This window comes from Salmo salar, chromosome ssa15, assembly GCF_905237065.1.
Source record: "Salmo salar chromosome ssa15, Ssal_v3.1, whole genome shotgun sequence".
Lineage (NCBI taxonomy): Eukaryota > Metazoa > Chordata > Actinopteri > Salmoniformes > Salmonidae > Salmo > Salmo salar.
Window position 1 is genome coordinate 67,709,460 of NC_059456.1, and position 22,656 is coordinate 67,732,115.

A 22,656-nucleotide genomic window follows, 5' to 3' on the forward strand; every position below is an offset into this window, starting at 1 on the left:
ATCACTTATTTCACAAGCTAAACGTCGAATGACAACAAAAGAGGAACACCCTCACTGCAGTGTATCTCCCAGAGCCAATAACCTCTCTCCGCTGTCGTATTGAAATAAACATACTATTTAATAACAAAGAGGACAGGACCTACCAATAAAGGTGCTCGCGAAGGGGAGGCTGGGGTCGTGAGGAACCTTCCCCCGTCCGTTCTCCACATTGGTAGGGTCCATGGTGAAAACATGCTGTTAGGGAGGAAATAGAGAGAAAACATGGGGTTAGGAAAAAGTCAGATATCACATATAATTAGAATATGATTTGAATGTTTACCTTTATGCGCCCTAAGGCAAACTGGCTTCAATTCCTGAACTAATTATAAATATTTCAACATTTAGATACAGTACATCGCTCTAGTACGCCATCAAATAAAACACTTAATTTAATGTATCTCTATGCCCTAGTATGGTAGTGACTCTTTGACTGTGGTGATGTCATCAGTGAGGGACAGGACAGGGGTAACACACTGAGAGTATGGACAGATACAGACAGGCAGGACGACAGGATGAGCTCCAAGTGAATCAGGACCCAGATGAATGTCCTCTCTGTGAACTCTCCACTAGTCTCCAGCTCTGGGTGTAAGTTCCTAGTGCAGACAATAGGAGCATTGTGGTCCTCTGGTTGTATGACATTGAAGTCAGCAGGACAAAAATACACTTACTAACGCTACGCCCAACATAATGATAAAATAACGCTGTATTTCCTTGATTTAATATCTCTTTCCAGTAAGTGCCCTTCCCTTGGCTTCGGCATATACAGCCCAGCTAGCACATTTGGTTCCTTGGAAGTTGTGGGAACGTACGTTTTAGGTTTCACATTGGTTCTGGGAATGAAGCCATACGTTTCCTGACCGGTAAAACATTTTTCTTAGACGTTATGAGAACGTAAGTGAAAAATGTTGCCTGTTCCGAGAACGTTCATTTTTAGGTTGCAGGGAGGTTCTAAGAATGTTTTACTATGGTTCCCTGAAAGTTTTCCTGGGATGTTTTATTAATGTTCTGAGAACGGAATTTGAAGGTAATTAAATAATGTTCTGAGAACATTCTCTGAATTCTGTGAATGTTTCTAATGAAATGTAAAGGTTGTTTAGATAATTGTTTTCTTTCACTGAATGTTTCAATGACACTTAATAACACTGCTAGCTTAGGTTAACTGTTTAGAACTACATGCACAGATAGGACACATGGAAATTCATTTGCTTAGGCATTAATCATGAAAACACATTTATTTGACTCTGGGGAAGTAGATAAGGGGCCACATTTCCAAAATCCCAAAGTATCTCTGTAAAGGTCCAATGCAGCCATTTTTATCTTAATGTCAAATCATTTCTGGTCAATAATGAAGTACCTTACTGTGATTGTTTTAAATTAAAATGGTCAAAAAGAAACAAAAATAGCTACTTAGCAAAGAGCAATTTATCAAGCAAGATTTTTGCTAGGACTATCTGGGAGTGGTCTGAGTGGGCAGGGGAAAACTGAAAACTAGCTGTTATTGGCAGAGAGGTTTGGTACTCTCCAAAACTCCATCCCACTAAAACAGGCTGAAACTCTTCCACTAAAAGGGCATTATTCTAATTTTCACAATTTCACAGTATTATTACGACCTCATAGTGTGGAAATATACACTGAGTGTAAGATAACATTAGGAACACCTGTTCTTTCAATGACATAGACTGACCAGGTGAATCAAGGTGAAAGCTATGATCCCTTATTGATGTCTCATGTTAAATCCACTTCAATCAGTGTAGATGAAGGGGAGGAGACCCTCTAGAGTCTTAGCCAGGGGAGGGGAGGGGGGGGGGGGGGGTTCTAAGCTAACATATGGAATTGTTTTAAGATGTCGCTGCTAAATGACGTAAATGTAAAAAAATGTAAATGTAAATGGTCATACCGAAGATAATTTGGCTATTTGATTTTGAATTTTAGGACCACTTAAGGTATCAAACAATTTATATTGATGAAACATAGAATTTGGCATTACTGCTATTAGCCCATAGAAATGCATTGAATAACAGATTCACTACACGGAACAACAGATAGTGCCCCAAAATGTCGGACCTTATTTTAGGCACTAAACTATCTCCATATATACTGTACTTCCATTCATTTTTTTTAACTAGTACGGGGGACCTTCAGACGAGTCTTATGGGGCTTGTGAGCAAAACAACTGACATGTATGTGTTCATGAGAGTCTCGCCTTTCCACAGAGGGGTGATATTAGTGTGTAGCCCAAACTGTTTGGACGCTACAGACAGAAGTTGGCTGAAGAGGCTGTACCGACTTCGCACAAGTTCCGCTCGTGGGGGTCGTGGAGCAAAACGGAGAAGTCGAGAGGGATCATAATAGTTTCTAGGCCAAACCGTTCGGGCGCTTTAGACGTTTCCGTGAGAAGATTGATTTTCCGGATGTCTTACGGTCTGACAAACACTGCTTTTACTGCAGATGGGGAAGGGCGATATCGGCGGACGTGGTGGATTGCGATGCAGCCCATGCAAAAAAAAAAGCAGATATCTCTAGCTTAAACAAACGGATTTTGATGAGGATTATTTTATTATGTTAATTTGATTCACGAGGAGCTGGTGGAAATTATAGGAGAAGGGTTAAAGAAGGATTTTTGAGACAATTAAGACATGGATTGTGTATGTGTGCCATTCAGAGAGTGAATGGGCAAGACAAAAGACTCAAGTTCCTTTGAACGGGGTATGTTAGTACTAGGTTTGAGTGTGTCAAGAGCTGCAATGCCAATGAGGTTTTTCACGCTCAACAGTTTCCCGTGTGTGTCAAGAACGGTCCACAACCCAAAGGACATCCAGCCAACTTGATACTGTGGGAAGCATCGTAGTCAACATGTGCCAGCGTCCATGTGGAACGCTTGACACCTTGTAGAGTCCATGCCTCGGAATGTATGTTTTTAATTAACATTCTTCCATCGTTTTTAGAATGTTACTAAAGTTTTCTGAAATTCCCACAGAAGAACGTTGTTTCTTAACGTTCTCTGAATGTTCTGAGAACATGCCTTTAAATAGAACCAAGAGGAAGCCTGTGGGAAACATTTTGCTGAAGTACTGAAGTTCCCACCTAAGAAACATATGGTTCTCAGAATGTTATGTGCTAGCTGGGTATCCTGCACCATTGTATGCAAAATAACCATAGCACAATTATGCTCTAACCAAGGTCTAAGAAACATATGGTTCTCAGAACTCAAAGTGCTAGCTGGTAGGGATTCCCAGCGGTACTATGACACCTCTACTTGCCCATAAAGTGTCACAGACGCTCAGTGAGGAGGATGTGAGGTTGAAGGTTGTCTTTGATCTCCACAATGTGTCTTTCTATGGTTTCTGCATGCTGAATGTCAGGGCCTTGACCTCTAGGAAGGGTCACTATTAATAGTACAGTAATGTACAGTATACTGAATATGGGACAGGCCCAGGGTATGTAGTGGGGTAGCAAAGGCCCCAGCATTGAGAGCAGCAGGTCAATAGTTCCCTCGCTAAGTCAGTAGTCTGTCTGTCTGTCTGTCTGTCTGTCTGTCTGTCTGTCTGTCTGTCTGTCTGTCTGTCTGTCTGTCTGTCTGTCTGTCTCTGTCTGTCTGTCTCTCTGTCTGTCTGTCTGTCTGTCTCTCTCTCTCTCTCTGTCGCTCTCTCAGTCTCTCTCTCTCTCTGTCTGTCTCTCTCTCTGTCTGTCTCTCTCTCTGTCTGTCTCTCTCTGTCTGTCTCGCTCTCTCGCTGTCTTGCTCTCTCTCTCTCTGTCTCGCTCTCTCTCTGTCTGTCTCGCTCTCTCTCTGTCTCTCTCTCTGTCTCTCTCTCTGTCTCTCTCTCTGTCTCTCTCTCTGTCTCTCTCTCTCTCTCTGTCTCTCTCTCTGTCTCTCTCTCTGTCTCTCTCTCTGTCTCTCTCTCTGTCTCTCTCTCTGTCTCTCTCTCTGTCTCTCTCTCTCTGTCGCGCTCTCTGTCTCTCTCTCTGTCTCTCTCTCTGTCTCTCTCTCTGTCTCTCTCTCTCCCTTTAGCAAGCGGTACAGGATCTCTGCTGTTTCTCTCAGTGATCTAAATAAACACAGGAACTCCAGATATTACTCTCTGGGCTTCACACATCCAGTACACAGTACTATGCACGCACACTAGACTCATATTGTATCAAATCAATTTAGTAATTATCGTGAGCAGACAATCTTCAAATTCCACTTATGTCTCTCCTCTGCTTTCTGAATCTTCATATTTCAATGTCACTTATCTTTTTCCCATAATCAACTGCTCTCAAACCTTTTTCCCATTCCATCCTTTATCTCTCCTCATTCCTGCTCCTGATGTACAACTCTACCTTTGTCTGTCTCACTTTCCCTCTCTCTCAATAATGGCTATTTTTGGCTATACCTCATTTGTCATCCTTACTCTTTCAGCACCTCTCGTTTGCCTCTCCCCGCCCTCCTTCTCTCTTGCTCTGTCTCTTTCTCTCCCTCTCTAGGCACTTCATCCGTAGCTCTCTCTTTCCCTCTCTTTCTATCTACCACCCCCTCTCTCTCTCTCCCTCCCTCGTTCCCTCTGTGTTGACTCATGGTAGAGACAGGAGACTGGTGCTGGTCGTGTCTGCTGTTGATAAGAATGTCCAGGTCATGCTCTACTCAGCCCTGCCAAGCCAAACAGCCCAGCCACCCCACTACCGTGCCTGGGCCACTGACACATCTACTGGCACATACAGACACACACACACACACACACACACACACATATTCATGTGCACGCTAGCACACACACACACATATATGCTAAGCTGCTCTCTCTCTGCTCCTTCGGTCAATGTGTCTGTCTCCATCCTCCAGCTCTTTAACCTCCTTCTCTCCCTCTCTTTCACTCTACAAGTAAGCGCAAACGTCTTCTGTTTTCTGTCTGCACCTACAACCTTTCCCTTCTCCCTTCCTTCCTTTCCAGCTTGCTCCCTCTCTCATGATCTCTTTAAGGCGAGACAGCATGGGAAAGATGCACTCTCTGTCCTCTCCGCTCTCTGTCCATCCCTCACGTTGCCCACCACCACAGTCAGAACAGTAGGGAGAGAGAAACCGAGCAATAGGGAGATAGAAAGAGAAAAATGGAAGGTAAAGAGGGGAATACAGAGAGGACTAAAGAGAGCAAGAGAGCCTTGGTTGAGACTCTGACTGTGACCGTGCCCTCTCTCTCTCTCCTTATCATAACAAACAGGTCTGTGTGTGTGTGTGTGTGTGTGTGTGTGTGTGTGTGTGTGTGTGTGTGTGTGTGTGTGTGTGTGTGTGCGTGCGGAAGAGGCTGGAACCTCTGGATGTTGTCATTCCTGCAATGGGGTTTATTTTCCTAGCTCCAGCGTGTGTGTGTGTGTGTGTGTGTGTGTGTCACTAGCACCAAGCCTACACGGCACCCTGGGAGTCCATGCCACCCTACGGCGGGCAGCATCACAGGGAACCCTCCATTTATTTAACCAGTCACTAACTCATTTAGGAACACACTCGTCTGTTTGCCTTCCCTCGCTTCTGAGGAGGTTGGTCGTGAACCTTTGAGGTCAGGCCGTGGGTGGGATGACCTTTGGCCCCCAGGGTGTTTCATCTCTGTTCCAGGCCTCCCCAGGATAGGCCTGTGGTCAGCTGCTTTCTGTCTCCCCTCAATAGGTCTCAGACTAGAGACAAGGGGTGGTCTTACTCCTAAACACACACATAAATAAATATATATATATATATATATATACACTATACACTATACACTATTCATGTGTTGGACGTTTTTCGTCATAATATTGTTTTGAATGTTCGTTTTAGGACTGACGCCCGAATGAGCGTTGTACTCAATGCAGGCTCAATGGGTTCTGATGGAGATTTGATCTAAAGTGCATTACTGTGGCTTGGAAACATGACGACATTTCATTGCTCTCTATTTCTGACGGAATTTGCTAGCTAACGTTAGCATTGCTAGCTATTTCTGACCAACTTTTCTAGCTAACATTAGCATTGCTAGCTATTTCTAGCCAACTTTTCTAGCTAACGTTAGCATTGCTTGATATTTCTGACCAACTTTTCTAGCTAACATTAGCATTGCGAGCTATTTCTGACCAACTTTTCTAGCTAACATTAGCATTGCGAGCTATTTCTGACCAACTTTTCTAGCTAACATTAGCATTGCTAGCTATTTCTGACCAACTTTTCTAGCTAACATTAGCATTGCTAGCTATTTCTGGCCAACTTTTCTAGCTAACGTTAGCATTGCTTGATATTTCTGACCAACTTTTCTAGCTAACATTAGCATTGCTAGCTATTTCTGACCAACTTTTCTAGCTAACATTAGCATTGCTAGCTATTTCTGACCAACTTTTCTAGCTAACATTAGCATTGCTAGCTATATCTGACCAACTTTTCTAGCTAACATTAGCATTGCTAGCTATTTCTGACCAACTTTTATAGCTAACGTTAGCATTGCTAGATATTTCTGACCAAAATGTTCTTTTCTTTTTCTTTTCATGGCAACATTGCAATCTCTCTAAAGTAATAATGATGGCAGAGTTGCTCTCTCCTAATTATTTGTACTTGTACTTGTACTTTAGCAACGTCATCATATTTCCAGGCCACTGTAGTGTAAATTTGACAAAACAGTCATTAGCCCCTGTTCAAAAAGACTTAGCATTAACCGAGTAGATATATTGTGTATTGTTCCCAGTGTCATTGTGAACTTGTCAGAGGCAGTAACTAAGACCTAGATTCTTTTTTATGGTGTGTCATAAACCAAAAGACCCAAACCGCAACGAGGAGGATGAATGTGGAGAGAGGGCCAACATGGCAGAACACACAACCCTCCCTACAGTTAACCCAGCAGCCCCCACCCTAACTACCAACATAGCCCCCCACACACACACACACACACACACACACACACACACACACACACACACACACACACACACACACACACACCCTGAATTTGACCACCACAGAGACCACTCTTCCAATCCCTGCCTATAGCTATACCCTCCTTGCCTCGTATCACACACTGTTGGTGTCACAACCTCCTTCCCCCGACTTCAATAGCTGGCCCCCTCACCAACCCTCCACAACCAGTCTGACCCCCTCCTGCTGGGTGAGGTACGCAGGCACAGTCTGCAGCTCTGTGGGCCCTGTGGAGGGAGATCTGGCTAGCGTCCTGCTTTTAATGGGTCCTTTCACCACATACAGGCCCTTTACTCAGGGCCTCACACCAGGGCAGCAGGGGCCCCACAGGGCAGCTGCATGCTGGAGCACAACCCTGGGCCCTGAGTCCACAGCTTGGAGCTCTGAGCCTGGAGCCAGAGTACTGAACGTTGCTGAGGGCTACATCCTGCTGTCTCTTTCTGTGTAAGGGAGGGAGAGAGGCGTAGAGACTGAGATGACGCCGAGAGAGAGAGAGAGAGAGAGAGAGAAAGAGTGAAAGAGACCGGTGATAAAGACACCACTGTGTTCATAGACTGGTCACAATAAGACAGTATAAGGTATTAAATACTGTCAAATATATGGAGAAACGGACAGAGTAGTTGGCGCTGCCACGGGCACAATATTCCAGCTCTACAATACGGTGAGTAGACAGAAGCAGCAAAATTAATGGGAGTCAATGGGAGTCAATGGGAGTCACATCAGCTTAAGGTCAGAGTTTTCTAACACAAACCAGACAGCCTCATCTGAATACTGGCCGCTGAAGTAGAGAGTATGCAGAGCAAAACCAGGGTGACTGATACCCAATCAACTCATCCGTCAAAGCCTGTGTGTGTGTGTGCGTGTGCGTGTGTGCGTGCATGTGTGTTTGTGCGTGCGTGTGTGTGTTCTGCAGTGGGGTCTTACCTCTCCACGGTGGCCCACATACACATAGGCACACATGGGCTGGAAGGCACCCGTACCACAGGCCAGCAGGTGGGTGCGGTTATAGGGATGCAGCAGGCGCACAAAGTTGCCACACTCCGTCTGTGAACACACACGCACACGCACACGCACACACACACACACACACACAGATAAATACATCAAAATGCATAGTACAACAGTAAACTGTCATCCAATTTCGGACAATTTTACTTGAGGGGTTTGCGTAGAACAACCCATTTTTTTTAACAAAGACCATTGATTCCACATATTAGCAATGAGGGCCATGAACAAGAGTTGAAAAGATGAAATGAAATAAACTTCAACAAACACTGGGCTTTTCAGATCTTTCCCACAGCCAAAGACAAAGCCACAGGGAGGGATCAGAGAACAGAGAGAGAAGAGTAGTAGGAAGACATAGAGGAAGAGAGAGAGAAGAAGAGAGAAGAGAGAGAGGAGAAGAGAGGGGAGAGAGAAGAGAAAAGACTGTGAGAATAAGAGAGGGATTATAGCGAGAGACAGAGGAAACTATAGATCTGGAGAGAGAGTGCGAGAGGGACGAGAGAAAGAGGGATGCGAGAGAGAAAGAGAGAATTATAGAGCCCTACAGGAAGAGCAGGGCACAGCTGTATCCTGTTCTTGCCGAATCACAATAGGAGCTGAGGAGTGGTGTCACGGTGACCAACAGGAAACCAGCCAAGAGTCGGTCACTGCCCTAGGGTAACAGGGTCAAACTCGTCCACTAAGCCACAGAGTGTGTGCGCGCGTGTGAGCGTGTGCGTGTGTGTGTGTGCGTTTCTCTAGAAGACCGCCGGCCAGGCAAGCCTGCCGTGATTGCTTCCTGAAGTACTTGAGAAGAGCCACGTAAGGATTGGAACACGCCATCTCCGTGACAGAAGCCAAATCATTTCCAGAGATATGGGTTCTGTTACTCATTACAGAGAGGCTTCTCCAACTCCAACAAGATGGGTGCTGTGTTCGCGAGTATGGTGTATTCCACATAAACAACACTACACACATTCAGCATGTTCTCCATTGGGTGAATGCATTCCCATTTGGCTACTCTTATAACATACTGTATATTGTTTACTAATGAGTTAGACAAGTATTAGTCCATAATACTGATTGTGTAACAGACAGGCGGGGCGGTAGGGTAATACCATCAGGATTAAGATGTTTATACTGAGGGAGGGAGCCATCTTTGAAGAGCTGTTTTCAGTGTAAACAGCATGCAATCACTGGAAAGCAGTCTGCGCTGTTAACACTGACAGAAAATAAAGACCATCACTGATGGAAATACACTCACAGGGCCGTAACCAGGGTCTGAGTTTTAGTGAGGTCCGGACAACTCTAAAATTCTATTTAGAGAACAGCAAAAACAAGCAAAAATCTCCCCAGCCATTATCACAATGGCCATTGTAGCTCCATTCACCTCAGTCCAAACACATAGCCTATTAGCTATATAAACACATAGCCTATTAGCTATATAAACACATAGCCTATTAGCTATTCAATTAGCCGCTACACATTAACTCATATTAACTCAGCACTGGGATTAAAACCTACAATTGAATATGTACAGAGGGATTTGTTAGAAGAAAAAGTAATTTAATTCATAAAAAGTAAACAAATGAGTTTGCTTTACAGATTTTTTGTTGTTGTTGCGGTTTCACAGCTAATTTCCTGCAATTGTACACGTTTTACCATGGGGTGGGGAGACGTTGTTGCAGTTTTAAAGCAAATCTCCTGCAATTCTACACCTTTTGCCATGACTTATGCCATGTTAATATGATATCTGAATAAGAGTGACTAACAAAATCAATAGGGGCCCCCTGGAGGTCAGGGCCCCTGGGCACGTGCATGCCCGGTTGGTAATTTATCCATGATAAATACAAGTGTAGATCGCTGACTAGACTAACTAGACTAATCTACCAATCTAAGAATGTTTTATTGACATGGGCTAATTGACTGACTGTCAGTGAGTGGCATATAACAAGAGGAAAATTGCCGACGCACAAAAATACGTTTTGAAATGGTACCTTGTGTTTGTATTATTATTGTATCAACAGTAAGTTGAGACCCCAACTGAGTCCCTACATTTAAATATATATATAAGTACGTGTAGGTCCAGACCTCGGTGTCCTCATACAGTGAGGGAAAAAAAGTATTTGATCCCCTGCTGATTTTGTACGTTTGCCCACTGACAAAGAAAGGATCAGTCTATAATTTTAATGGTAGGTTTATTTGAACAGTGAGAGACAGAATAACAACAACAAAATCCAGAAAAACGCATGTCAAAAATGTTATAAAATAATTTGCATTTTAATGAGGGAAATAAGTATTTGACCCCCTCTCAATCAGAAAGATTTCTGGCTCCCAGGTGTCTTTTATACAGGTAACGAGCTGAGATTAGGAGCACACTCTTAAAGGGAGTGCTCCTAATCTCAGCTTGTTACCTGTATAAAAGACACCTGTCCACAAAAGCAATCAATCAGATTCCAAACTCTCCACCATGGCCAAGACCAAAGAGCTCTCCAAGGATGTCAGGGACAAGATTGTAGACCTACACAAGGCTGGAATGGGCTACAAGACCATCGCCAAGCAGCTTGGTGAGAAGAATACTCTTCTCCCTCACTGTATGTAGTTAAGGACAGGAACACTCACACACAGGCATGCACAGAGAGAGAAACACACACAAACACAGACACACACAGAGGCATTTCAAAGCTGTTTTGGAAACAGCAGGATGCTTCAGTCTGTCCAAGTCTCCGTGGTCCACACAGCTGGAGCTTCATAAAGAAGAGGGCCAGATAACAACACAAGGGATGTGAACATCGATAACTGAGACGGACACACACGACGATAACCACGGCTACACCAGATTCCCACACAGGTCCTGAGATACGAGCTCAGACATACGCACAATCAGACGTGCTCAACTCCTAAAGTTGAGTTGAAAAAACGTGCCTTTGGGCGCTGTAGCCCAGCAGTAGTTTTTGATACCAGTAAGCCTGGAGCGATCCACAGTGTCGGTCTTGGGAATTTGTCTTGGGGATCAGAGCACTGGGATGACAGTTGCTTATTGGTTTGTAGATAATTAAGTCATTTCCACGATTGTACCCATGCCGGTAAGGCTGTACCCCCGAGTGGCGCAGCGGTCTAAGGCACTGCAGCTCAGTGCTAGAGGCATCACTACAGACACCCTGGTTCGAATCCAGGCTGTATCACAACCGGCTGTGATTGGGAGTCCCATAGGGTGGCGCACAATTGGCCCAGTGTTGTCCGGGTTTGGCCGGGGTAGGCCGTCATTGTAAATAAGAATTTGTTCTTAACTGACTTGCCTAGTTAAATACAAATACCTATTAATGAACATAGTGGAATATTTTCTGTGGCAGTGCTGGATAATGCCAGGGCACTTTGCCAAATGGCACAAAACTGAGTTTCCAGATCCCTCATGCATGAAGTCTCTGAGTCTCACAAAGTTCTTCAAAAGTATCCTACAATGCTTCAAATGTTCAAATCTCTCTCCCACCCACTCGGACTAACAATTCTCCCAAACCCACAGCACTGTAGTCCCTGCTTTGTGATTAGCTGGTTACTTCCTACTGTGGGATTGGCTATGGAGGATTCACAGCTCCAATCCAGATGTTTTGGTCATTAGTGAGACGTGGTTAAGGAAGAGTGTTTTGAACACCGATGTTAACCTTTCTGGTTATAACCTTTTTCGGCAAGACAGATCTTCCAAAGGTGGTGGAGTGGCAATCTTTACCAAGGAACACCTTCTGTGCTTGGTTGTCTCCACCAAGTCTGTCCCCAAACATTTTGATTTGCTGGTTTAAAGCATTAAACTTTTAAATCTTTGTTGACTGTTGCTGGGCGTTATCGGCCACCATCAGCACCGGCCTGTACCCTACCTGCCCTAAGCTCTCTCCTGGCCCCTTACACTAAGTCTGAATTTGTCCTGCTAGGTGACATAAACTGGGACATGCTTAAACCACCTGACCAAGTCCTAAAGCAATGGGACTCCCTAAATCCTTCTCAGATTATTACCAATCCCACAAGGTATGACTTCAAACACCCAGAAAAGGCTACTCTCCTTGATGTTATCCTCACAAATAATCGTGATAGGTATCAGTCTGGTGTTTTCTGTAATGACCTTAGTGATCACTGTTTTACAGCCTGTGTTCGTACTGGCTGCTCTGTGAAACAACCTGTCCTGACTTCTCATAGACGCTTGCTAAAAAAATGTAATGAGCAATCCTTCCTTTATGAACTGGCGTCTGTAAATTGTTATAGAATCAGCTTGATCCCCTCTGTTGAAGACGCATGGACCTTCTTTTTTGATATTTTCAGTTGTATTGTTATAAACACGCCCCCATAAAGAAAAATGAGAATTAAAACCAGGTTCAGACCCTGGTTCGACCGTGATCTTGCAGAGTTACTCCACCTCAAGAATTCCATTTGGCGAAAGGCTCGGCACACGCATACTCAGGCTGACTGCCTCTCATTCGGGGCAAATGAGAAATAAGTGCACTCAGGCTATCCTGAAGGCCAAAGTTAGTTACTATAAGGAGAAGTTCTCTTTCTGTGGGTCTAACCCCAAGAAGTTCTGGGAAACGGTTAAAGCCCTGGAGAATAAAACCTCCTCCTCACAGCTGTCCATGTCCCTTAATGTTGGTGTTTTGGTTGTTACTGACAAGGAGCACATGGCCTAGCTCTTTAATCACCGCTTCATTAAGTCAGGATTCCTATTTGACTCAGCCATGCCTCCTTGCCCATTCAACATTTCCTCATCTCCCACCCCTTCTAACGTGACTAGCCCCGATGCTCCTCCCTCTTTTTCCCCTGCCCCGCTACAAAGTTTCTCCCTGCAAGCGGTCACTGAGTCCGAGGTGCTAAAGGAGCTCCTTAAATTTTACCCCCAAAAAACATCTGGATCAGATGGTTTAGACCCTTTCTTCTTTAAGGTTGCTGGCCCTATCGTCGCCAAGTCTATTTCTGACCTTTTTAACCTGTCTCTCCTCTCTGGGGAGGTTCCCATTGCTTGGAAGGCAGCCACGGTTAGTCCTTTATTTAAAGGGGGAGCTCAAGCTGATCCTAACTGTCCGATCCTAACTGGCCAATTTCTATTTGCCCTGTTTATCAAAAGTCACCTTCTGTTAAATGTCCCCAAAGCGCACACATCCCTGGGTCACTCCACTTTTCAGTTCGCTGCAGCTAGCGACTGGAAGGAGCTGCAACAAACACTCAAACTGGACAATTTTATCTCTTCATTCAAAGACTCAATCATGGTGTCACGTTCACTGTCCTCAAATTCCCTGTCATAAATCTGCCAAGGCGCAGCCTGCTGGTAATTTCACACCCTTTATTTTACGTGAAACCGAACAAAACAATAAACAGGATAAACAGAAATGAACGTGACGCAACTGAGGCGCACACAAAACACACACACAGAAATAATAATTACCCACAAACACAGGTGGGGAAAAGGCTGCCTAAGTATGATTCCCAATCAGAGACAACGATAGACAGCTGCCTCTGATTGGAAACCATATTGGCCAAAACACAAAGAAATAGAAAACATAGAATGCCCACCCCATGTCACACCCTGACCTAACCAAACTAGAGGAAAATAAAACATCTCTCTAAGGTCAGGGCGTGACACATGGACACTCTTACTGACAGTTGTGGCTGTTTCGCTTGATGTATTGTTGTCTCTACCTTCTTGCCCTTTGTGCTTTTGTCTGTGCCCAATAATGTTTGTACCATGTTTTGTGCTGCTACCATGTTGTGCTGCTGCCATGTTGTGTTGCTACCATGTTGTTGTCATGTTGTGTTGCTACCATGCTGTGTTTTCATGTTTTGCTGCCATGCTATGTTGTTGTCTTACATCTCTCTTTATGTAGTGCTGTGGTGTTTCTCTTGTCGTGATGTGTGTTTTGTCCTATATATTTTTTATATTATTTTATCCCAGCCCCCGTCCCCGCAGGAGGCCTTTTCCCTTTTGGTAGGCCGTCATTGTAAATAAGAATTTGTTCTTAACTGACTTGCCTAGTTAAATAAAGGTTAAATAAAAATAAAATACAAAAAATGGGACATCTGTGTCTGCTGGGGAGGGTTAATGAAATTAGGGGTCATGGGGTTGCGACCTGTGAGGAAGGCCATCATAAAGCAAACACTTTAGGTGTTAGTCAGGGGTCAACTAGCGGGGTCACACAGCACCATTAGACAGTCGGTTCCCCTCCATTAGCCAGTTAATAAAATACCCTCACACACACACACTTGCACGTACGCCTCTAACTCCCATCCTCATCCTCCATCCCCCCCACAGTCAATGGAAGGTAGTAGCATGCACATCCTACAGCTCCAAGCCACAAACACATACTGTATAAGCAGTGCTTATTTTATTAATCGGGAGGTTCCGGAAGAGAAAGTGAACGTGAGAGGGGTGTGACCTGGGGCACTCTTAGGTACCGGAACGCATGAAAAATCCTCTTTATAATAAAGTATTGCATGCATAGTCTCGCATTTGCGTAATGGCATAGAGCCATAGAGTAGAGACTCTAGCAGAAGTGGGGACCATATAAACCCATTTCATGCAATTCAACATAATTTTACACGACTGGAGACTGAATATTTTTTAATACCGCCCAAGTTAAATAAAAGACAGGCTACTTTTACAATGACAAACTGAGATCAATAAAAACGACCTCGTCTTGAATCCATCAATAGTCTAGGTGTGAGGAGAAACACATACTGTGCAATAGGAAGAGGAAATGACAGTCCTAAACAAGCTTTCCAGTTTCACTGACTCACCCAATGACGCGCAGCTCACTCACCGGTGATGCACTCATACCAAAAGCCTATCTCTCGCTTGTTTTACTTTGTAAAACATTGCGGTTTGCTCAACAGGCCTATTTGGAATTTTATCAAATATTTTGGGAGCCTTACAGACAGACTAGAGTCCTCTCTTTTCAGCGGGAGCCATTTTGTATTTGAAATATTGCGAAAGGCCTGTTTTGGCTGCGTTCTGTTTGCTGACAGATTTGTTTTCCGACTGTAGGCTAAGCCTTGATTGGGCTACACACAATCCACAGCTAGGCTATAAAAAAAAAATGGCTATTGATCCTCTGTGGCTAAAGTATAGGCCTAATCTTGGTGTAGTATTCTGAATGATTTCATTTCTTTCTGAACAGACAGCAGTAATTCTAGAACTTTGGCAAAAGCATTTCAATTGATCAGTGGTGCTGCAGCACCTCCAGCACCCTTCCCACAGCTGTGACACTATAAGGAAATAAATGAGGAAGTGCAACTCTGGAGAGGTGAGAGCTGTAGGCTGATGTCTATCAGAGCAGAGAGGGAGAGAGATCATAGAAAGTGAATCTCATTCTAGTCCTGTGAGAGATACAGGCTCTTCTCTCTCTCACCACGGCCACGGCCACGCGTTGGTTTCTAGGCTACGGTGTTGCGCAAACCGTGAACCCGGGCCGGCCCAACCCGAATCCATTTTTAGAATATCAGGCATGGGCTGAAAATATACATTTTCACATTAGCTACGTTTTTTTTTAGGGGACTGGAGAATTGACGAGTAGGCAACTCGAATGAACTCTGATCGCTTTTATTCACGTTTACACTGCAAACGATGACTTTTTTTTCTTTCATGTCACGAGAGGTAGGCAAAGAATGAAACAGTCCAAACCTGAGAGGTGCCCGGATCCTGTTCCGCCGGGATGCTCAAATCAAGCACCGTATACAAGGCAGTGAGATATATATAATGGTATTACGAAGGAGACAAAGACAGATTCCCGACCACCAGCCTAGCAGCCCTGCGGTGTTCTCCATTGAGAGGTCACTGTAGCAGAACGGTTAATGGGTTCAACAATAGGAACACATCACGGTCCGGCTTTACACAACAGGCTAGCTGTTCAAACCAGCCAAGCTGTCCAGTCAGCGTCTGCTTCGCTCCACTGTTTTCGTTTAATGGGAGGTCTCCCTGTCCAACACCTCTTGAGGGAGGGAGGGACACATTCAGAACACACAAACACACACACATTTTAGTGTCCAGCTGTGCAGGTGACCTGCTCCATACACACTCACATGTCCCTGTATCCATTGGCTTAACCAGTCCACAGTAAGGGTTGTGAACCAAGCCTTTCTCTCTGCCAAAAACACACTCAAGGCCATTTCCACCGATCAAACTAACACCCACTCACGCCCTGACTTGACTTTCCACTTTTTGACTTGGATTTGTGTCTGTGCATGTCTGAGCCTTTGTCAGGTAGAGAAGAGGGACAGAGAGTGCACCCCATCAATAACCATCCACTGAGTCCACAGACAGAGACACAACTGGGCCTGTCCACTGAATGTTATACACAGTCCTCGAAACAGGGGACCACCGCCCCCTCGCAGAGGGTAAGCAACACAGACCTGAGAGCCTTTCTCATGGAGCCCCTAGCCTCAGAGGGCACGGTGGTGGAGGTGGAGGGGTTGTATTCCGGTTGGGAGGAACTTGAGGTGTGAAGTGTTACAGATGTGACCCTGTACACACACTCCCAGCAGACACACACACACACACCTCCGTCACCTCCACCTCTTGGCCCTGTCGATGCAGTCACTGTTAATCCATCCCAGGGTGAATGGTGAAGCTATGGCGTACACACACTCAAAAAGGCACGTAAACACACGCACCGTGTGGCCTCATGGGTCCAATGGGCCTGAAGTCATTACCATGGTCACACTCCCTAAAGCTATCATGTTTCCACAGGAGAACACACGGACCTCTGCTGTCCACAGAGAGAGTGACGCTGGACACATGGGCCCCTCCACCTCTCTGAGAAACAATGTTACGGTAACCAAGACATTTTTCGGTAAACTGCGGCATTCAAACGAGGCTCCGACGAAAATGAACGGGACTGTAGCGACTGTGTTCGTATCAAGATCCAGGGCGTAAACTACGTTTCTGTTCATGCGTTGACTGACATGGTAAGGGACCAACGGTATGGGAGAAAAGTTGAAAAAACGGACCAACCCCGGCTTCACGACGTAACGTACATTATGCAACTCATTGTGTGCCGTACAGCCTCTTTCCACCGGGTGTAGCGCTTCTCTCGCAGATTAAAAACAAGAAATGATCAAAGGCAAGTGTAATGGTGACTGTAAAGTGAACTACTCGCGAGTTTATCAACGGCTAATCCAATCAACAGTTCATTTTTCGCATCATGGCCGCGAGCCATCATGACTCTCCAAAAAAACGTGACAGCCGCGGCTTACTGGTGAAGATAACTTTAGCGCAGCCCTAAAAACCTGATTCAAACAGGTATGTAACGAGACATTATAGAAACTCTTTATTGTGTTTTATTTCCATTTTAGAGGTGATAAGTTTGACAAATCGGGTGAAAAAAAAGCCTTTTCCACACACACGACATATCTCCCCCTTTCCCTATCACTCAGTAGCTTTCGCTTCCCCACCCGCCATTTTTAAAAAGACCTGGTCAGACCTCCATTGCCTTCTTCAGTCATGCAGAGACGGGGCAGCATGAAGGTCTCGTCATTGATTTTGCTTGAAAGCGGAGACATTGTGCTTTACAATGGTCTTCATATTACAGCTGACCTGGAAGTATTACGTTTTTGGGGTGCTAAAATAAGGTCAATAGTACGGAGCTCTGTCATGTACGGAAGCTTGTTAGTTATCGTTATCTCCAACACCGCATGTCCAGGCCTTTGTCTATTTAACAGAATGATGGAGAGGACAAGAACCAAGTGCACCTGAATGGTGGACTGAATGAGTCTGATGGTAGGTGAGTGCTGCTGGGGCGCATGTGTGTTTCTCCAGGGGAATGGAACGGAGCTTAACACACATACGCACCACGACTCCCTTGGCACAGGTTAGATTGAGTTTCTGTAGGCCCGACTTTAAGGCCTGCGTCGTAGCACATAGCGACTGCTCCTCTCCCCTACGGACACCGGCTCACATACCTCGGCCCCTGCGGGATATTTCTCACCGTGACGGGCGGAGGAAACGCGTAATAACTCCTGATATTGGATACCCCTCCTCACCTGCCACTTCAAACTCCACAATTACCTGTAGGGCCAGCGTTGACGCCCAGTGGGGGTCTTAACCCCCTTCCAACCCCCCTCCAAATCCACAGAGACCGATTAGTCCTGTTTTACAGGCCCAACCACCTAACCCGGACCAGATGCCGGGGCGGTTTCACTTTCAGTCGTTAGCCAAGACTTAGGGGACAGAAGTTATTAAAAATGGAACCGCAAGTGTCTTTACAGCATTTGTGTGGAGACTGGGGAGTGAAGGGCAGTCTTCTGATGGCTTATTAAAGATGGAATTACTGTTGTCCATGGTGCCAGAACCCGACTCTGGACACCTCAGCCACGTAGTCGGGGCTATTATTGTGTTCACCAGATCAAAGCAGCGACTTCGTTAGGGAAAGATTCCTTATCTCATTCACTGGGCTGCTAAACAACTTTACTGTGCCCAGAGATGGTGGGATGGTGGGATGGTGCACGGGACTATGGTTGTAGCTTGTAGGATTTAGGAAACGCGAGTGTTGACACAGCAAGCCAACCGTAGATGTCGATTCGCTGGTTAGATTCCTGAGGACATGATCCAGATGGTGTTGTAGAATGTACAGTACAGTCAGTAAGGTGACTCTAGAATGTTGATTTCTAGATGATTGAATAGAGCAGGTGGATTGGCTAGGCAGGTGGAAACCACAGACGTTACATCATTAGGGGAAACAGGAAGTTGAGAGGCCACCTCAGAGTTGGATGGGTCTGACTGAGCTGTCACTCACCTGAGAATCCTTCCCTCTCTGGACACAGTCATCTTTGTTACCAGGCAACGGAGGCCAGTAGATCTACACACAGAGAGAGAGAGAGAGAGAGAGAGAGAGAGAGAGAGAGAGAGAGAGAGAGAGAGAGAGAGAGAGAGAGAGAGAGAGAGAGAGAGAGAGAGAGAGAGAGAGAGAGAGAGAGAGAGAGAGAGAGAGAGAGAGAGAGAGAGAGAGAGAGAGAGAGAGAGAGAGAGAGAACATGATAAATGACATAAGATTGTACACAGCCTAAATCAGCAATATAACAACAGGAAATTAGAGCATGAGAACGTTATTGGCCCCAGTTCATACAATTAAGACTTACTAAAACACATATGAAACCAAGTCCATCTCATTAACTCTTTGCTTCCCTACAGTCCTCCACGGGCTAATCAGTACTAATTGTCGTGGGCGGGTCTAATATGGAACTGTAATCACAGTGTCGTTTTATAGGCCCTGGGATTAATGTACAGTATGTTCTATATCATCAAACTCCAGCTCCTTTAAGCCTGCATTTGGAAAGCCCCTCTTTGGCCATTGGCACCGTCAGATACTGTGTTGTGTATTACTGACTCACAGATGGCCATCTGAAACAACAGCCCTTTTGTTTGTCTCAGTAACACACTTGCTTTGCTTTCAGAAAGAGGCATATGCCGAATACAAAGAAAAACAGTAACTTTCTGTGACGTGCACGACTCATTTTACATTTTTGTCATTTAGCAGACGCTCTTATCCAGAGCGACTTACAGTAGTGAATGCATACATTTCATACATTTTTTTTTTTTTTCCTGTGCTGGCCCCCCGTGGGAATCGAACCCACAACCCTGGCGTTGCTAACACCATGCTCTACCAACTGAGCTACAGGGAAGACTCCCCTGCATGCCGCAATTGTGTCCATGCACATTGTGTCCCTGCTTACATGCATGTACATGCATGCGCCTACATACGTTTGCACGTGCATGGATGGCAATTCATCTTAAGAGAGAAGACAGAGGCTGATACAGTTCTTGTCTGTAACACAGTTTGCTACATCGTGACGGCTATGGACAGGATTAGGGTCTCTTCTATAAATCACACTTTACCGGGCCTGTCTGGAACTGAACCAAGGCCTGTCAAGAACAGGCCTTTTATAGTCTGGACCATTGATTCAGACAATCTGATATTAAACACTGCACCATTCCTCAAATTGTCTGGATTCACATAGGAAGATGTCATCATGCTCGGTTTGTCTATACCTCCTCGCTTCTGTTGAACCATTTCCTGACATGTTAGTCATCATCCCCAATAGCAGGATACAGTTCTCCCGAGGTCTAGACACTGATCTGGCCAGCTTTGGGGTTCTGTGCCTAAGGGCTTGGATGTCAGTGCGCTGATTAACGTCCTTTTCCTGTCTGGCTCAGTGTCATCCATTGGCCGGAAAGCCCAGGCACGAGCCAATCATAGCAAGCCCTGACAAACCCTGGCATGAGATGGCCAATCAATACTGTGGCAGGGGAGTCAAGCATGTCCGTAGAGCCATAACACACCGTATGTCTTAATCTACACTTATTTTGTCTCACGAGTGGCGCAGTGGTCTGAGCCACTGCTTCCCAGTGCTTGAGATGTCACTACAAACACCCTGGTTTGATTCCAGACTGTATCACAACCGGTCATGATTGGGAGTCCCATAGGGCAGTGCACAATTGGCCCAGTGTCGTCTGGGTTTGGCCGGGTGTAGGCTGTCATTGTAAATAAGAATTTGTTCTTAACTGACTTGCCTAGTTACATTTAAAAGTAATAATAATAGCCAGTCTCTAGTATGGGGAGGCTAGGAACATGTTGCCAGATAAGCCCTTAAATGAAAAAAAACACATGATTTAACCATGTGTTTCTGGAACACATGATGGCATTTCATTTAAAATCATGTGTTTTTATTAGGATACACACAAACAGTGCATTTAACTTACATACGTTGACATTGTGTATGTTCATTAACACAGTAAATAATATTCAACATGTCATCACCTAGGATTTGAACTCACAACCTCTTGATGTACATCATTCCAAACTTCCTGCTATGCCGCCATGTCTGAGCCAATGAAATATTTACAATTTCCCTACACTTTAGACTTAAGTAAAGTAAATCTCAGCTTTGTTGAAAATACACTCAGGAATTTTTATTTTATTCATCATAATTTTTTTTTTTCACCTTTATTTAACCAGGAAAAGCCCATTGAGACCCAGAGTCTCTTTTTCAAGGGAGACCTGGCCAAGAAGGCAGCAACAATCAATATATTACATCATTAAAACATACAATAATACAACAACATGATCCAGCCTAAAAAAAAGCACTTACACTCCTCTGTAACACAGTCTCCCATCAATATTTTTAATTCATTCAGTGGCACTAACATATCTAGATAAAGCATGGATTGTAGATTATTCCATGCGTCTGGTGCACACGAAGAGAAGGCAATCTTGCCTAATACTGTGAATGTCCTGGGGACTTTAAGTAGCAACCACCGAGCAGAACAGGTATGGTAACTGCTGGTGGTGAAGGAGACCAGACTACAGAGATGAACACATATAAATGTATCTTTCTGCGGCTATAAAGTGAGGTCCAACCCACCATTTGGTACAATGTGCAATGGTGGGTGAGTGATTTGGCATTTGTAATAAAGCACAAGGATGCATGATAAACAGAGTCCAGTCTCTGTAAGATGGAGGAGGCTGCACGCATATACAACAAGTCACCATAATCAATTACAGAGAGAAAAGGGAACAAGCTTCTTTCTAGCCATAAGCGGGATGCAAGCCTTATTATGAAAATAAAAATCTAATTTCGATTTAAGCTTTGTCACAAGATTATCAACATGAACTTTCAAGGACAACTTGTCATCCAACCAAATACCTAGGTATTTGTAGGATGACACTTTTTCAATGAATAAGCCACCAGATGTGACAATGCTAACCTTCTCTGGCAGAGTTCTAGCTCTGGTAAAAGTCATGAATTTAGTTTTTGTATATTCAAGACCAGTTTGAGACCATAAAGGGAGGCCTGCAGTGACTGAAAAGCAGTCTGGAGCTCTTCAACAGCCTGAACCAGAGAAGGAGCACATTAATACTGTATCATCTGTATCATCTGCATATAGATGGAACTTTGCTGGTTGCATCCCATTTCCCAAATCATTAATAGAAATTGAGAACAACACAGGAGCTAAAATGGAACCCTGGGGCACACCTCTATTAATCTCAAGAAAGCTAGACTTGTGATTGTCAGTATATACACATTGTGTTCTGTCAGAAAGATAGTTCCTAAACCAATTTACTGCCCCTTCACTGAGACCAATGTTTCTGAGTCTAGCTAGCAACAATTCATGGTCAACTGAATCAAAAGCCTTTGATAAATCCACAAACAGAGCAGCACAATGTTTCTTTTTATCAAGTGCATTAATGATGTCATTTGCCACTGCCATAGCTGCAGTTGTGGTCCTGTGCCCCAATCTAAAGCCAGACTGAACCCTGCTCAGTTTGTTCTTTTCAATGAAGAAGTTTTTTAACTGTGAGTTCACTAGGGATTCATAGACTTTGGCCAGGATAGGGAGTTCAGAGATAGGACGATAGTTATTAGAATCTGAGGGATCTCCACCCTTTAGCAGTGGGAGGACATGAACTGATTTCCAAATGTTGAAAATGTGAGCCATAGGTTCAGTAATAATACCAGCTGCTATCTTTAAGAGATAGGGGTCCAGGTTGTCTGGACCTGCAGACTTTTTAGTGTCTATAGCTTTTAGTGCTTTATAGACCTCAGTATAAGAAACAGGCTCAAAGTTAAAATGGTTCACATGAGGGCCTATATCATAGTTGACTGTAACAGAGCTTACATTAGAGGCCTGGGCCCCACCATTATCAAAAACTGAACCAGCAGATATGAAGTGTTTGTTAAAAACCCTTACAATATCTGCTTTA

At 44.6% G+C, this 22,656-nt stretch overlaps 1 protein-coding gene and 1 non-coding gene across 2 annotated transcripts in view; both read right to left on the reverse strand.

Annotated features, from left to right (window-relative positions):
* LOC106572277 (semaphorin-3G) overlaps positions 1-22,656 on the reverse strand; it is a 58,331-nt gene that overhangs the window by 13,343 nt on the left and 22,332 nt on the right. Inside the window, exons 3-5 of the mRNA XM_014146332.2 lie at positions 18,691-18,753; positions 7,865-7,984; positions 144-234 (exon numbers count right to left, since the gene is read on the reverse strand). Coding sequence (XP_014001807.2) covers positions 144-234; positions 7,865-7,984; positions 18,691-18,753 — 274 coding nt within the window. The remainder of the gene's footprint in view (positions 1-143; positions 235-7,864; positions 7,985-18,690; positions 18,754-22,656) is intronic.
* Positions 19,504-19,579, reverse strand: trnaa-agc (transfer RNA alanine (anticodon AGC)). Its single transcript has one exon. It is a non-coding gene; the product is annotated as a tRNA-Ala (tRNA).